This window comes from Falco peregrinus, chromosome 19, assembly GCF_023634155.1.
Source record: "Falco peregrinus isolate bFalPer1 chromosome 19, bFalPer1.pri, whole genome shotgun sequence".
In the NCBI taxonomy this organism is placed as follows: Eukaryota; Metazoa; Chordata; class Aves; order Falconiformes; family Falconidae; genus Falco; species Falco peregrinus.
This window is the reverse complement of record NC_073740.1, coordinates 2,194,664-2,210,942: the sequence shown is the minus strand read 5'-3', so window position 1 is coordinate 2,210,942 and position 16,279 is coordinate 2,194,664. Positions and strand designations below refer to the sequence as shown.

The window sequence follows — 16,279 nt, the reverse complement described above, 5'->3', positions numbered from 1 at the left end:
TGGGAGAGCCTGGGGGTGTGGGTGAGCCGGGGGGGGGGGGACATGGCACCGAGCCCCCTCCACTGCCCTCCACCTGCGCTTGTGCCGCAGCCCGTGAGCGTGGCTGGTGGCCCTCCCGGCTCTGTGCCACTGTTCGGCTCCGGGGTGGGGGCTCCATCACAGGAGGGGTGGGGGGGCTCCATTGCAGGAGGGTGGCCGTGGGCTGCTGCTGCGGAGCCCTCCTCCTCCTCCTCCTCCTCCTCCTCTCCAGACTCACCACTCTGGTGCATCTCCTCCCCCAGAAGCCCACGGGTGACCTTCCCCAGCGGGGGGGCTGCCATCCCCTGGACCCTTTCCCAGCGGCGGGGGGCTGCCTCCATCCTCTGGGATCCTTCCCTGTGGCTGGGGAGGAGGTGACACGTGCTCCTGGGAGAACCGCGCTGCCTCAGGTCCCTCTTGGAGCCCCCCCGGAGCCTGGAATGGCTTTGGGATCCCACCGGAATCCCGTCCCAGCCGCAGGTTGTGACCAAGCCACCCCATCACGGAGGTCCTCGTGCCCAGAGCCAGGCTGGGCGCTGCCACCACCTGCGTGTCCCTTCCGCGGTGGTGTGATGTCCCACCCCGTGGCCGATGGCGGGGGGCCTGGCCCGTGCCCACCAGTGCCAGGTAGCTGCCCCCGGGGTCGGCGGGGGGCCGCGGCGAGGCCGGTGGAGCTCAGCCAAGCTCCCATCGATGCTTTAATTACCGCGTGCGGCCGGTCTCGTTAAGGAAGGTTCGTGGGTGGTCGTCAGGATGTCCCTGTCCTAATTTGTCCCCCCCCCCCGCCTCCCCCTCCCCCCAAGCTCTGCCCCTGGGTCTCTGAATTAGGTCACCCGGTGGCCGGGGGGTTGCGGGGACGTGGGGTGCAGCCCCTGCGGCCTCGGGGGAGACGTGGCCAGAACAGAAGCAAGCACTCGTTAAACTCAAATACATCCCCCACCCCCCCACAACACCCCCCCCCACCCCCCTCCTCCCAGCCCTTCTGGGTGGGTGGCACAGCCTGGCCCCCCCCGGCAGACCCCCAGGCTCCTGGCTGCCGTGGAGATGCTGCGGAGCCCCCTGTGGGATCAGGGTCCTGTCCAGGGGTCCGTCCTGCGGGTCCCAAAGCCCCCCGGGAGCTGGATCCATGGGGAAGGTTCTGAGGGTCCCGAAGCCCCCCAGGAGCTGGATCCATGGGGAAGAGCCTGAGGGTCCCAAAGCCCCCCAGGAGCTGGATCCATGGGGAAGAGCCTGAGGGTCCCAAAGCCCCCCAGGAGCTGGATCCATGGGGAAGGTTCTGAGGGTCCTGAAGACCCCCGGGAGCTGGATCCATGGGGAAGAGCCTGAGGGTCCCAAAGCCCCCCAGGAGCTGGATCCATGGGGAAGAGCCTGAGGGTCCCAAAGCCCCCCAGGGGCTGGATCCATGGGGAAGGTTCTGAGGGTCCTGAAGACCCCCGGGAGCTGGATCCATGGGGAAGAGCCTGAGGGTCCCAAAGCCCCCCAGGAGCTGGATCCATGGGGAAGAGCCTGAGGGTCCCGAAGACCCCCGGGAGCTGGATCCATGGGGAAGAGCCTGAGGGTCCCGAAGACCCCCGGGAGCTGGATCCATGGGGAAGCCAAGCAGGAGGCGGCACAGTGCACTGTCCCCCCAGAGCAGCTTTTGGCGCCTTGTCCCCCAGGGCTGAGCCCCCCACCCAGCCCCCCCTGGGGGGGCCCTTGGCCAAGATGGGGCTGGGGGGCCTGGGGGAGCACGATGGGACCCGCAGCAGGAGTTGGGGGGGGGGGCTCGGGGTGCTGCTGGGGGGGCCTGGGACCTGGGCTGGGGGCAGCTGGTGGCCGTGGGGCCACCGTGGGGGGCTGGGACCCAGCTGACCCCAGCAGGGGCCGTGCTGCCCCCCCCTGTCCCAGGCCACTGTGTCCCGCTGCTGGCCAGCCGGTGGCCAGTGACACCCCACCGGGCCACCCCTGTCCCCTCCCATGGCCACGGCGACATTCCCAGCAGACCCCCGCCCCTAATGAGCCTCCAGGAAGGTGCCCCCCACCCCTGGGGGAGCTGGGGGGGTGGTTGGGGGGGGGGAGGGTGCACCTCTCGCATCGCCCACAGCCAGTGGTCCCATGTGGGGTGTCCCCAGCACTGGCCCGGGTGTCCCCAACACTGTCCTCGGTGTCCCTGGCCCTGTCCCGGGTCCTCCCTCTTTGTCCCACATGTCCCTGACACTATCCCTGGTCCTCCGTCCTTGTCCCGGGTGTCCCCAGCATTGTCCCAGGTGTCCCCAAGACTGTCCTGGGTCCTCCGTCCTTGTCCCAGGTGTCCCTGGCACTGTCCTGGCTGGCTCCATCCTTGTCCCAGGTGTCCTTGGCATTGTCCTGGGTCCTCTGTCCTTGTCCCAGGTGCCCCCATCCTTGTCCCAGCTGCCGCCACCCCTGTCCCAGGTGCCCCCAGCCCTGTCCCGGGTGTCCCCAGCCCTGTCCCAGGTGCCCCCATCCCTGTCCCGGGTGCCCCCTCCCTGTCCTGTGTGTGTCCCCCCCTCCGCGGGGTCACCCCCCCTGGTTTGCTCAGCCCCCACTGCGGCTCTCGGGGGGGTGAGGTAAGAGCTGGGAGTGGCGACCCCCCCTCCCCAGGGGCCCAGCCCCCCCCCGCCTTCTGTGGGGACTGGGACCCCCCTTCTGCCGTGGGTCTGGGCGGATTTGGGGGGGGTCCCTGGGTGGCTTCTCCAGGTGTCGGTTCTGGGACAGGGGGGGCTGGGAGGGGGCGGGGGGGGCAGGGGGGGGAGGGGGGCTGTCCTGGCATCAGCAGGTGCGGGTGCCAGTGAGCCCAGCCCCCTCCCCCTCCTCTGCTCTGGAGCAGGGCTGCATGGCTGATCCCAGGATCCAATGCTGACCCTGGGATCTGGTGCTGACCCCAGGATCTCATGCTGACCCCAGGATCCAGTGCTGACCCTAGGATGCAATGCTGATCCCAGGATCCCGTGCTGACCCCAGGATCCAGTGCTGACCCTAGGATGCAATGCTGACCCCAGGATCCCGTGCTGATCCCAGGATCCCGTGCTGACCCCAGGATCCAGTGCTGACCCCAGGATCTCATGCTGACCCCAGGATCCAATGCTGACCCCAGGATCCCATGCTGACCCCAGGATCCAGTGCTGACCCTAGGATGCAATGCTGATCCCAGGATCCCGTGCTGACCCCAGGATCCTGTGCTGACCCCAGGATCCGGTGCTGACCCCAAGATCCCATGCTGACCCCAGGATCCAATGCTGACCCCAGGATCCCGTGCTGACCCCAGGATCCAGTGCTGACCCCAGGATCCAATGCTGACCCCAGGATCCCGTGCTGACCCCAGGATCCGGTGCTGACCCCAGGATCCCATGCTGACCTTGGGGTTCCAGTGCTGACACTAGGATCTGGTGCCAACCCTGTGTTCTGGTGCTGACCCCAGGATCCAGCACCAAGCCCACAGTCTGATGCTGCCCCCAGGGTTCCCATGCTGACCCTGGGATCCAGTGCCAGCCCCAGGATCCAGCACTGACCTTGGGGCCTAATGCTGACCCTGTGATCCGGTGCCAGCCCTGGGATCCAGTGTCACCCCGGGATCCAGTGCAAGCAGGGGGCAGCGAGCGGAGGCGGCAGCACGTGGCAGCAGTTCCCGGCTTTTTCTTCCCTTTTTGGCCAAAGAAATTTTTTATTGTACAAAAAATCTAAAAAGGCGCCAAAACAACAGCCGGGGGGATCTGGGACCGAGCGGGAGTCACTGACCAACGGGATCCTCACAGCCCCGGGGCGCGCTCAGCACCCCCTGCCCCTGCTGGGGACCCAGGAGTGCGACCCCCCCCTGTGTCACCGACCCCCGTGGGTGCTGCTGGGTGCTTGGGGGGGGGGGGGGGTGCGGGTGGGGGAGGGGGGGGTGGGGGGAGGGGGGGGTGGGGGGTACCCCAAGGAGCTCCCTAACGAGGCCACAATGCCGTGTCCCCCTGTGACCCCGGCTTTGGGGGGGGGTCTGGTTTGTCCGTGGGTTGGGGGCTCGTCTGGGCACCACAGTGGGGTGGCTGTGCCATGGGGAGCGTGGGGGAGGGGCACACCCCGGGCCAGGGGGCTGCTCCTCTGGGGGGCTCCAGCCCCACCAAACCCTGTCCCTGGGGGTGCCGCAGCCCCCCAGCCCCCACATCCTGCCAGGCCGGTGGGGCCAGAGCCCCCCCTCACCCCCCGGGGCCGGGGGGATCGTGGCACTGCGGCATCTCCTGGGGCAGCGGGAGCAGCCATGCCGGCACGGGCGGCACCGTCCTCGCGGCCTGCGGGCCCACGGCCACGGCACTGGCCAGTGGCAAACGCCACGGCACCGGCCCACGGCCACAGCACCAACCATGGCCAATGCCACGGCACCAGCCCACGGCCCTGGTGACAGCACCAGCTCATGGCTAATGCCACGGCACCGGCCCGTGGCCACAGCACCAACCCATGGCCATGGCACCAGCCCATGGCCACGGCACTGGCCAAAGGCCACGGCACTGGCCCATGGCCATGGTGACAGCACCAGCTCATGGCTAATGCCACGGCACTGGCCCGTGACCACAGCACCAGCCCATGGCCACGGCACTGGCCAACGGCCACAGCCACGGCACCAGCCCACGGCCATGGTGACAGCAGCAGCTCATGGCTAATGCTGCGGCACCGGCCCATGGCCACGGCCACCCCGTCCTCGCCTCTGCTGGAACCTTCCATAGTGTAAATTGTTCCCCACCCCTCCCCCAGGTGTGTCATGGGGAACACGCAGCATCCCCCCCCCCGCCATTCCCACGACCGGCTCCGGTGCCACAACCACCTCCATCCCGGTGACACTGGTGACACTGGTGATACTGGTGCCGGGGCCTGCCATCTGGGGGGGCACATCGACAGCACCAGGGGACGTGGCCAGTGCAGGGGGGGGGGCATGGATGGATGGTGTGGCACCAGCCACATGGGCTGGGGGTCCGGGTGCCACCAGCCCATGGGACCCCCCACCCACGGTGCCGCGACCCCCAGCGCGGAACGGAGCCAACAGCGCTGAACTCTTGGCTGCTTTTTTTTTTTTTTAAATATTTTTTATTATTATGATTTCTTTTTAATTTTTTTTAAATTTTTTTTTTTCTTGTTTAGCTGTTCAAGTGCTGTGTTTGGTCACGCGAGTAAATCCCCCCCCCCCCCGACCATCCGTGGCCTTTTGGTCGTGACATTTGGACCCACCGCGTCCCCTCCCCCCCCTCCCCCGGGGTCCCCCCTGAGCCCCCTGCCCTGGCAGAGGCGCCCCTGCCCCCCTTCGGGGCCTCCCCTGAGCCCCCCCCCCGGCCCCCCCGGCCCGACGGACCCAGGAACCAAACAAGGAACAAACCAACAGAAAAGTCACCATGCGGCGGGTGGCACTGGTCCCAGTGCTCGCAGCCGACTTGTCCCAGTGCCTGCGGCTGAGTGGTCCCTGTGCCCGCGGCTGACTGGTCCCAGTTCCCACGGCTGACCGGTCCCAGCGCCCGGAGCTGACTGGTCCCAGTTCCCACGGCTGACTGGTCCCAGTGCCCAGAGCTGACTGGTCCCAGTGCCCGGGGTGCCCCGGTCCTTCTTCCTTCTCCAGCACCACCCGCCTGTACCAGGCCGGGGCCCTGCAGGGGCTCCTGGGCGGGGGGGGGGCTGCAGGGTCGGGGGGCTCCGGGACCCCCCTCTGTAGGCAAGGGGAGAGACCCCCACGCCGGGCTGGACCCCTCAGCCGCTGCCCCGGCGCAGGGGGATGATGGCCGGGGGGGGGTGGGGATGATGATGCCCGGGGGGGGGATGGGGGGGTTGGGGGGGTGTCCCACCTGCCTCGACCACCCCCTTTAAAAAACGGGGGGGAAGCCCCCCCCCCCTCCGGTACGTCCTGGCCGCCCCAGCTCGGACTCGCCGCGTCTGCCCCCCCCCGCCTGGCCAGGCCTCCCCCAGCCAGCGCGACCCCCGCCCCCCCCCCCCCCCCATCGGCCAACAGAGCTGCAGTCGGGGCGAAGAGGGGCAGGTGGATCCCAGCCAGACCCCGGCCGATCCCAGCTGAATCCCAGCCTGATCGCGCCAGACTCCAGTGGGCCCCAGCTGGATCACTGCAGATCCCAGCCGGGCTCCAGCCACATCCCAGCGAATCCCACCCAGACCCCAGCTGGATCACAGTGGATCCCAGCCGGATCTCAGAGGACCCCAACCAGATCCAAGCCAGGTTCCAGCAGATTCCAGCTGGATCCCAGCCGGACCCCAGCCAGATCCCCGACGGATCCCGGCCAGGGTCCCAGCCGGATCCCAGCTGATCCCAGACAGATCCCGGGCAGATCCCAACCAGATGCCAGCCGGACCCCGGCAGATCCCAGTGGATCCCAGCCACACCGCGGCTCCCCTGGCTCTGGAGCGGGATCCCGCGCCCTTTCCAGCCCCTCCCGGCGGCTCTGCCGGGACCGGGATCGGGATCGGGATCGGGATCGGGATCGGGACCGGGACCGCGCAGGCAGCGCCAGGACGGTGCTTCCCCGCCGCGGCCGGGGGGTGCTGGGGGGTTGGGGGGTGGGAGAGGCGGGGGGGGATGGGGCCGGGGCCGGGGGAGCCCCTCGGGATCCGGTAAACGGGGCCCGGTTAAATCTCTCCACGCGTGGATCCGGTGGGCCCGGCCCGGCGGGCGGGAACACCGGGCGGGGGGTCCAGGCGTTGGCCCCGGCTCAGGGGGGCCCCCCCCGTCACCCCCCGCCCCCATCCCGGTGCCAGACGTGCCCCCCAAAGGCACTGAACAGCTGGGGGGGGGGGCGGGGGTGTCCAGCCGTATCGTGGGACCCGATCTGTCGCGACAGGCGGCAACAACCCGCGGGCACAGGACAGAGCTGTGCCCCCGGCCCGGCCCGGGGGTGTCTGGGGGCTCCTGCCCCGGGGGGGCCCCACTCTCCCGGGCCGGGCGGGGGCGGCGGGGCCGGTGCGAGACCCCCCGGGGCCGGTGCGAGGGGCCCTAAGTGCTTCGGCGCCGGGCGGGCGGGCAGGGACCGGTACCGTCGGGGTCCCGGTACCGCGGGGGTCCGATACCGCCGGGGTCCGATACCGCCGAGGGCTCGGTACCGTCGGGGGCCCGGTACCGCGGGGGTCCGGTACCGTCGGGGGCCCGGTACCGTCGGGGCCCGGTACCGTCGGGGGCCCGGTACCGCCGGTACCGCCCCACACCCTCCCACCGGGGCTGCCTCGTCCTTGTAAGCGCTTTGGGCTCCGCGGAGCCGGGGACAAGTGCTAAACACCGCGGTCCCCCCCGCCCCCCCCCCGGTTCTCCCTCCCCCCCCCAGGCCCCCCCCCCGTCATCCCCGCCCCTCCCCCGGCGCCGTCCCTAAGTGCTACGCGGGGTGCGGACGCGCCGGGACCGGGGGGCTCCCCGCCGCCCCCCCCCGCCGGGTAAGGGCTGGGGGCAGCACCCGGGGGATAAGTGCTGGGGCCGGGGGGCCTCCCCGAACCGCCCCCCCCGAGCCTCCACCCCCGCCTGGCGCCAGCCCCGGCTCCGGCGGGTCCCGGTTGCATCACCCGGTGGGAGCGGGGCCGGGGGGGGGGGGCTGGGGCCGGCGCGGGCCCGTTCTCACGCGAAAATAATCCCGAGGCCGAGGCCGAGGGCGGGGGGGTGGGGGGCAAAGCTGCTGAGTCAGCGGAATTCCCCACCCCCACCCCCCCGCCGGAGCCTCCCACGGATCCTCGCCCCGGTGCTGCCTCCCGGAGCCATTGGCCGCCCACCCGCTCACCGGCGGGGACCCCCGGGCCACTGGCTGCGCTGAGTGCTGGGGCGAGGGGCGTCAACTGGCCGCATCACCGGGGCGAGGGTCCCCACCCCGATGGCAGCACCGGGATGAAGGTCACCATCCTGCCAGCAGCACCGGGGGTGACGGTCACCATCCCCAGTGACAGCACCGAGGCGAGGGTCCCATCCCGATGGCAGCACCAGGGCTAGGGTCACTGTCCTGCCAGCAGCACCGGGGCGAGGGTCCCATCCTGATGGCAGCACCGGGGTGAGGGTCCCATCCTGATGGCAGCACCGGGGCGAGGGTCACCATCCTGCCAGCAGCACCGGGGTGACGGTCACCATCCCAGTGGCAGCACCGGGGCGAGGGTCCCATCCTGATGGCAGCACCGGGGTGACGGTCACCATCCCAGTGGCAGCACCGGGGCGAGCGTTGCCAACCTACCGGCAGCACCGGGGCTGGATCCAAAGCGCTGGGTGGCAGCTCCGGTCCCCTCCCCCCAGCCATGGCCAGGGGTGCCGCAGGATGCTGGCGGTGCCGGTGGCCACCGGCCGGTCCCCGAGGTGCTGGGGGCTGAAGCCATCCCCACCGTGGCGATGGTTGTGGGTACCGGGATGGCGCTGGCGGCATGAAGGGAAGGACCGGGGGGGGGGGGGGCAGGCGGGGGGGGCTTCCCGCGCCGGCCGGGAGGGTGATTAATAAATAAATAAATTAAAGAAGGGAGACGGTTTCCTCCCGGGCCAGAGCCACCGCCGGTGCTGGCATGGCCCAGCAGCCCCCATCCCGGGGGTCCCGCTGCCACATCCCACCATCTTCACTCCGGCAAAGCGCCCGTTGGCTGTTGGGGGATGGGGCCACCTGCCCTTGGATGTCACCTTGGCCATGGGGCGAGTGGGGACACCCCCATCCCCGTGGGGACACGTGGGGTCCGCTCGGCCGCCTCCTCTCCTGGTTGCTGTTGAGCTGGTGCGGCAGAGCCACGCAGTGAAAAGCCGTGTCACTGTGTCACTGTGTCACCGTGCCATGCCGTGCCACCGTGGGGATGTGGTGGGCGCTGGGGGTCCCGGCCGCCCCCTCCCCTTCTCCGTCCGGGTGCTTTTATTGCACAACGCATGTCAAAGCGCGGGTTTGGTGCAGCGTTTCTCCACGGGGTTTTCATCTTTCTCCCCCCCTCCCCGCCATCCGAAGGGATCTCAACGCTCGTTCTTTGTCTTTTCAAAATCACCCCCCCCCAAAAAAAATAATGGGGGGGGAAAAAACAAACAAACAAAAAAAGAGAGGTGGAGAGGGGGGGAGGGGCGCAGGGTGGAGGGGCAGCACTCTAGGAGCATCCGCATCTGTCAACCACCATTCCCGGGATCTTGCCGTAGATGATTTGTTGTTTATCGTTGAAGTAAAGCATATTGATGGGGGACATCTTGGTGGGGGTGCAGCAGGGCCCCGCCGACCCCCGGGGGTTGGCCTGTTGCACCAGGTGGGTGTGGGGGGTACTTCTGCATGAACATGTACTCGCACTGCCCCGAGCAGTAGTTGGCTTTGTACCTCTTGGGAGCGATGATCCAGTCCCAGCCGAAGGCTTCGAAGTCCACGGTGAGGGGGTAGCGGCAGCAGCGCGACTCGGTCGAGTGCTCGTCGCAGTCCAGCCCCAGGTTGCGCCGCGAGCGCTTGTTGTTCTCCAGCACCCGCAGCTCCATGAAGGGGTGCTGGGGGGAGGGGGGAAGGGGGGCGTCAGGATCGGGTGCTGAGCCGGCGTCCCAGCATCCCAGCATCACATAGTCCCAGCATCACATGGTCCCAGCGTCCCAGCATCCCAGCATCACATAGTCCCAGCATCACATGGTCCCAGGGTCCCAGTGTCACAGCATCCCGGTGTCCCAGCGTCCCAGTGTCCCAGCATCCCAGCATCACATAGTCCCAGCGTCCCAGCATCCCAGCATCACAAGGTCCCAGCATCCCAGGGTCCCAGTATCCCAGCATCCCAGTGCCACAGGGTCTCAGCGTCCCTGCACCCCAGCATCACATAGCCTCAGCATCCCAGCATCACATGGTCCCAGCGTCCCAGCATCCCAGCATCACATGGTCCCAGTGTCCCAGCATCCGAGCATCACATGGTCTCAGCGTCCCAGCATCCCAGCATCACATGGTCTCAGCGTCCCAGCATCCCAGCATCACATGGTCCCAGCACCCCAGTGTCCTAGGGTCCCAGTGTCCCAGCGTCCCAGTGTTCCAGCATCCCAGTATCACAGCATCACATAGTCCCAGCGTCCCAGCATCCCAGCATCACATGGTCCCAGCATCCCAGTGTCCCAGTGTCCCAGCGTCCCAGTGTCCCAGTGTCCCAGCATCACACAGTCCCAGTGTCCCAACATTCCAGCATCACATGGTCCCAGCGTCCCAGTGTCCTAGGGTCCCAGTGTCCCAGCGTCCCAGTGTCCCAGCATCCCAGTGTCCCAGGGTCCCAGTGTCCCAGCATCCGAGCATCACACAGTCCCAGTGTCCCAGCATTCCAGCGTCCCAGTATCCCAGCATCCCAGTGTCCCAGGGTCCCAGTGTCCCAGCATCCCAGCATCACACAGTCCCAGTGTCCCAGCATTCCAGCGTCCCAGTGTCCCAGGGTTCCAGTGTCACAGGGTCCCAGTGTCACAGCATCACACGGTCCCAGTGTCCCAGCATCCCAGCATCACACAGTCCCAGTGTCCCAGCATCCCAGCATCACATGGTCCCAGCATCCCAGTGTCCTAGGGTCCCAGTGTCCCAGCGTCCCAGTGTCCCAGCATCCCAGTGTCACAGCATCACAGCATCACATGGTCCCAGTGTCAGTGTCCCAGCATCCCAGCGTCCCAGTGTCCCAGCATCCCAGTGTCCTAGGGTCCCAGTGTCCCAGCATCCCAGTGTCACAGCATCACAGCATCACATGGTCCCAGTGTCAGTGTCCCAGCATCCCAGCATCCCAGCGTCCCAGCATCCCAGTGTCCCAGCATCCCAGTGTCACAGCATCACAGCATCACATGGTCCCAGTGTCAGTGTCCCAGCATCCCAGCGTCCCAGTGTCCCAGCATCCCAGCATCCCAGCATCCCATGGTCCCAGCATCCCACATCCCACATGGTTCAGCAGAGCTGCCACCAGCCCCATGGATCTGCCACCAGTCCCACTGAGCTGCCACCAGCCCCACTGAGATGTCACCAGCTCCACTGAGGTGTCACCAGCCTCATTAGGGTGTCACCAGCCCCATGGAGTTGCCACCAGCCCCACTGAGGTGTCACCAGCCCTATGGAACTGCCACCAGTCCCATGGAAGTGTCATCAGCCTCATTAGGGTGTCACCAGCCCCAGCAAGGTGTCATCAGCCCCACTGAGCTGCCACCAGTCCCATGAATCTGCCACCAGCCCCACTGAGTTGTCATCAGCCCCATGGAGTTGCCACCAGTCTCATGGAGGTGTCACCAGCCCCACAGAGCTGCCACCAGCCCCACTGAGGTGTCACCAGCCCTATGCAGCTGCCACCAGCCCCATGGGTTGTCACCAGTGCCATCGAGGTGTCACCAGCCCCACGGAGCTGCCACCAGCTCTAGCAAGGTGTCACCAGCCCCAGTGAGGTGTCACCAGCCCTATGGAGTTTCCACCAGCCACATCAAGGTGTCACCAGCCCCATGGACCTGTCACCAGTCCCATGGAGGTGTCACCAGCCCCATGGAGCTGCCACTAGCCCTACTCAGGTGTCACCAGCCCCATTAGGATGTCACCAACCCCATTAGGGTGTCACCAGCCCCAGTGAGCTGCCACCAACCCCATGGAGGTGTGAGCAACCTCATGGATCTGCCACCAGCTCCCTGAGGTGTCACCAGCCCATGGAGCTGCCGCCAGCCCTACTGAGGTGTCACCAGCCCATGGAGCTGCCACCAGTCTCATGGAAGTGTCACCAGCCCCACGGAGCTGTGAGCAGCTCCTGGCAGAGGTCCCACTGAGCTCTGACCATCCCCACGGAGCCACAGCTGGCCCCACAGAGTTGTCATTGTCCCCACAGAGCTGTCATCAGCCCCATGGGGGTGTCATTGTCCCCATGGAGGTGTGACCAGCCCCATGGAATCATCATCAGCTCATCAGAGTGGTGAAGCTGTGGCCAGCCCCACGGAGCCATCACTGTCCCCATAAAGCCATCACTGTCCCCACAGAGCCATCACTGTCCCCCCCCATGGAACTGTGACTGTCCCCACAAAGCTGTGGCCAGTCCCACAGAGCCACCACTGTCCCCATGAAGCCACCACTGTCCCCATGGAGCCATCACTGTCCCCATGGAGCTGTGACTGCCCCCACAAAGCTGTGGCCAGCCCCACGGAGCCAACACTGTCCCCAAAGAGCCATCACTGTCCCCCCCCTGAAGCCATCACTGTCCCCATGAAGCCACCACTGTCCCCATGGAGCTGCGACTGCCCCCACAAAGCTGTGGCCAGCCCCACAGAGCCATCACTGTCCCCATGGAGCCATCACTGTCCCCCCCCTGGAGCCATCACTGTCCCCATGGAGCTGTGACTGCCCCCACAGAGCTGTGACCCCCCTGTACCCCTCCCCATCACCCCCCCTTTTGCCCCTCCAGCTCCGGGGGATGACAACTGGGACCCCCGTACCCAGTCACACCCCACGGAGCTCCGCACAGCACCCACCCCCACCAACCACAGCGGGGGCATCCCGAGCCCCACGGCCACCCTGGGGGCTGCCACCTACCAGCCCTTCGGCGCCGGGTCCCAGCGAGGTGACGGCCAGGTCGTTGCCGTTGGGGTCGAAGGCGTTGATCTCGATGCCCCAGTTGTTCTGCGGTTGCTTGAACCAATTCTGCAGGACGTGCTTGAAGTCGATGCTCTGCCAGTGACCCAGGCGGGAGTTGAGGTCGATCTTGAGCGATCGGATACGGATGTGGCGGCTGCCCTCCTCCGTCAACCGGCTTCAGGCGGAGGATCTGCAGGTAGACGGTGGAGGTGTGCTGCACGGGCCGCAGGTACACCCACAGCTGCGCCTTCACCACCTTGGTGAACATGATCTTGGGGCTGAAGTTGAAGAAGCAGCAATGGGGGTTGCCCTCGATCTGCACCACCGGGTCCGCTGTGGGAGGAAGGAGGCGTCAGGGCCGGCCCCGGGATCCCTCCCTCTCCTCCTCGTGGGATGCGGGGTGGGGGGCGAGCATCCTTCTTGTGGGATGCAGGTTCGAGGGCGAGCTCCTCCCAGAGTGGGATGTGGGGTCGGGGGTGAGCATCCTCCTCATGGGATGCAGGGTTGGGGGTGAGCATCCTTCTCGTGGGATGTGGAGTCGGGGGTGAGAATCGTCCTCTGGGATGCAGGGTTGGGGTGAGCATCCTCCTTGTGGGATGCAGGGTCAGGGATGCAGGGTCAGGGGTGAGCATCCTCCTGGCATGGGATGTGGAGTTGGGGGTGAGCATCCTCCTCTGGGATGCAGGGTGGGGGGCGAGCATCCTCCTCGTGGGATGCGGGGTGGGGGGCAAGCATCCTTCTTGTGGGATGTGGGTCGAGGGCAAGCTCGTCCCAGAGTGGGATGCGGGGTCAGGGATACAGGGTCAGGGGTGACCATCCTCCTCGTGGGATGTGGGGTTGGGAGCGAGCATCCTCCTTGTGGGATGTGGGGTGGGAGGCGAGCTCCTCCTCGTGGGATGCAGGGTCAGGGATGCAGGGTCAGGGGTGAGCATCCTCCTCGTGGGATGCGGGGTGGGGGGCGATCTCCTCGTGGGATGCAGGGTCAGGGGTGAGCATCCTCCTCGTGGGATGCAGGGGTAAGGGGCGAGCATCCTCCTTGTGGGATGCAGAGTCAGGAGTGAGCATCCTCCTCGTGGGATGAGGGGTCGAGGGCAAGCTCCTCCCGGAGTGGAATGCAGGGTGGGGGGCGAGCATCCTCCTCGTGGGATGCGGGGTGGGGGGCGAGCTCCTCCTCGGTCATTAGGAGGTGAAGGGCAGGGCAGAGGCCACCCCAGGGGTCACTGCCCCTCCGGCCGCAATAAGGTCCCCGGCTGCCCCCTGACCCCGCGGCACCGGGACGCGTGATCCCCCGCGGGGGGCGGCGGGGAACCGGCCCCAGGCTGGGGGGGGCTGGCTTGAGCGGGGTGGGGGGGCTCCAGCCCCCACAGCAGGTGCTGTAGTGCAGCCGGTGCCCACCACGTCCCCTCGGGGCAGCCGGGAAGGTGCCCGGTGCTGCAGCCCCGGGGATGCGGCAGAGCCCCCGGGAGGGTCTGGGGCACCGAGCTGGGTACCACCGGGCTCCCCACGGGGGGTCCGTCCCGGTGGGCATCGCGAAGGTCACCCATCTCCCACCCCCCCATCACCCCCCACCCTCCCATCTCCCACCCCCCCCATCACCCTCCCACCCCCACATCACCTCCCACCCTCCCATTTCCCCACCCCCCCATCACCCCCCACCCTCCCATCTCCCCACCCCCCCATCATCTCCCACCCCCCCCATCACCCCCCCACCCTCCCATCTCCCACCCCCCCCATCATCTCCCACCCCCCCATCACCTCCCACCCTCCCCCACACTTGTTTTCAGGGCAGCCCCCCCCCCCCAAAGCAGCCCCCCATGCCTCACCCAGCACCCCGGGGGTGTCCCCAGGGATGGCAAAGGTGAGCGACCCCCCACCCAGGGACACCCCCCCCTGCTGGGGTGACCACCCCCAGCCCAAGCACCCCTTCTGAGCCAGGGGTCCCCCTGCCCCCACGGCAGCACCCCTAGAGCCCAGCCCTGCTCCAGCCCTCCCTGCTCGGCCAAACATCTGTGTCAAATTGAGCTGGGAATTTCGCCCCCCCCCCACCCCCCCCAAAGCGCAGCCCCCTCCCCCTGCCACGCACCGGTCAGGTTTAATAGCACCCAGCTGCAGCGGGGCCATTTGCTGCGTGCGGGGCCCCCCGAAACACATGGGGGTCACGACACCGGCCGCAGCCCCGGGGATGCCAGGCAGCCCCCCCCGCTGCACCACACATAAACCAAAGCGACAGGGGCTGGGGGGGCGCAGGCGCCCACCGCCCAGGACCCCTCCCACCAATTTGCTGCGCACAAGCCCCCCATTAAACCTGCACTTCCCCAGCAGCCCCCTGGTGCTTGGTGCCCCCCCCCCCCACCTCTTAACCCAGGGGGCAGGTTGTGCCCCCCAGCCCCTCAGAGGGGGCTTTGCCACCCGTCACCCCGGGGGTGTCATCCCAGCATGGGCCAGTGGCCACCTCGAGGGGGGTCACCCCGGGGGTGTCATCCAGCCTGGGCCAGTGGCCACCTCGAGGGGCTCCGTGGCCCCGGTGGCTTTAGGGGCCACGGTGGTGGTTTGCTCCGGGGGTCATGGGGGGGGGGGGGGCTCTGCGGCACGGACCCCCCACGGGGGGGTGGGGTTTGTAGGGGCCTCCAAGTGAGCGATCCCAAAGCGGCACCGAAGCCCCTCGCTGCAGCACTGGGGGCACCAGGGGCACCGCTGACCCTCCTCCAGGCCGGGACTTGGGGGGCAGCGGGTGCCAGCGGCCCCCGGGGTGACAAGGGGGGGTCTGGGGTGCTGGAGCGGGGGGGTCAGAGCGGGGGGGGCTCTGCCACGCTGGCTGCTCCTGGCACGGGGGCTGCGGCGATGCCAGGATGCTCATCCCGTCGCTGTGGCAACGGGGGATAAAGGTTACCGGGACATCGGTCACAGCTGAGTATGTGCGGGGAGGGGGGCACCCCCGGGCTCCCCCCCTACCCCCCCCCCGCTCTTTGTTCCCACCGGGGCCCGGATTTGGGGGCTCCCACCTCTGCCCTGTTAACCCCTCCCCTGCTGCAGGGGACTGGAGACCCCCACCCCATCCATCCCCCCCAGATCCCAGCACCTTGGGGACCCCCCGACACCCAGAGGTGCCATGTGCCGGCGATGTCCCCACCGTGTCCCACTGACCTTGAGCAGCTCCAAGCGGCCCCCCAGCCCCCCCCCCGGGCCCCTCACCCAACCCCGCCCCCCCCCCCCAGCCCCCCATCGCCCTTCACTAAGCCCCCTCTACCCCACAGGTCGTGGGGGTCATGGGGAGCCCCTAAAATGGGTTTAGGACCCAATTAACCATCCCGGGGTAGTTAAAAAAAAATCCCGGGGGGGGGGGGGGGGGCTGGGGGGTGCGGGTGTGGGATTAACTGGGGGGGGGGTGGCCGGGGGGAACCCGAGAGCTTTATGGCTTTGCTGCCTATAAAGCCCTTTCCCTCCTTCTGTTCAGGAACCATAAAACCCCACACAATTGCCACGGGGGGTGGGGGGGGTGCAGGGGGGGGGGGGGGGGGGAGGAAAAAAAAATCATAATAATAACGGAGCGGCCGCAGCTGGGGCAGGCGGGACCCCCGGGGGCGTCTGGTTGGGGGGGGCTGGGGCTGGAGGACCCCGGCTCGAGGGGGGTCCTGGCCGGGAGGAGGGGCAGCCCCCTGGTATTTATTTGGGGCCCCCCCCCCCGAGCTGTGAAATGGTGGGGGGGGGGGGGCGGGGGGCTGCGTTAAGGCGGCGCAGGGAGGAAACCCCCAGCGTGTTGTCAATTTTAT

The 16,279-nt window shown here is 67.9% G+C and overlaps 1 protein-coding gene across 1 annotated transcript; it reads right to left on the bottom strand.

Annotated features, from left to right (window-relative positions):
* Positions 1–7,340: 7,340 nt before the first annotated feature.
* LOC101914624 (growth/differentiation factor 11) lies at positions 7,341–12,846 on the bottom strand (the record flags this gene model as incomplete). The annotated part of the gene is given in 4 exon segments (XM_027784290.2): positions 7,341–9,231; positions 9,233–9,448; positions 12,468–12,677; positions 12,679–12,846. Coding segments are annotated over 4 exon segments (759 nt in total), but the record flags the coding sequence as incomplete, so codon positions are not given.
* Between the last annotated feature and the right edge of the window lie 3,433 nt (positions 12,847–16,279).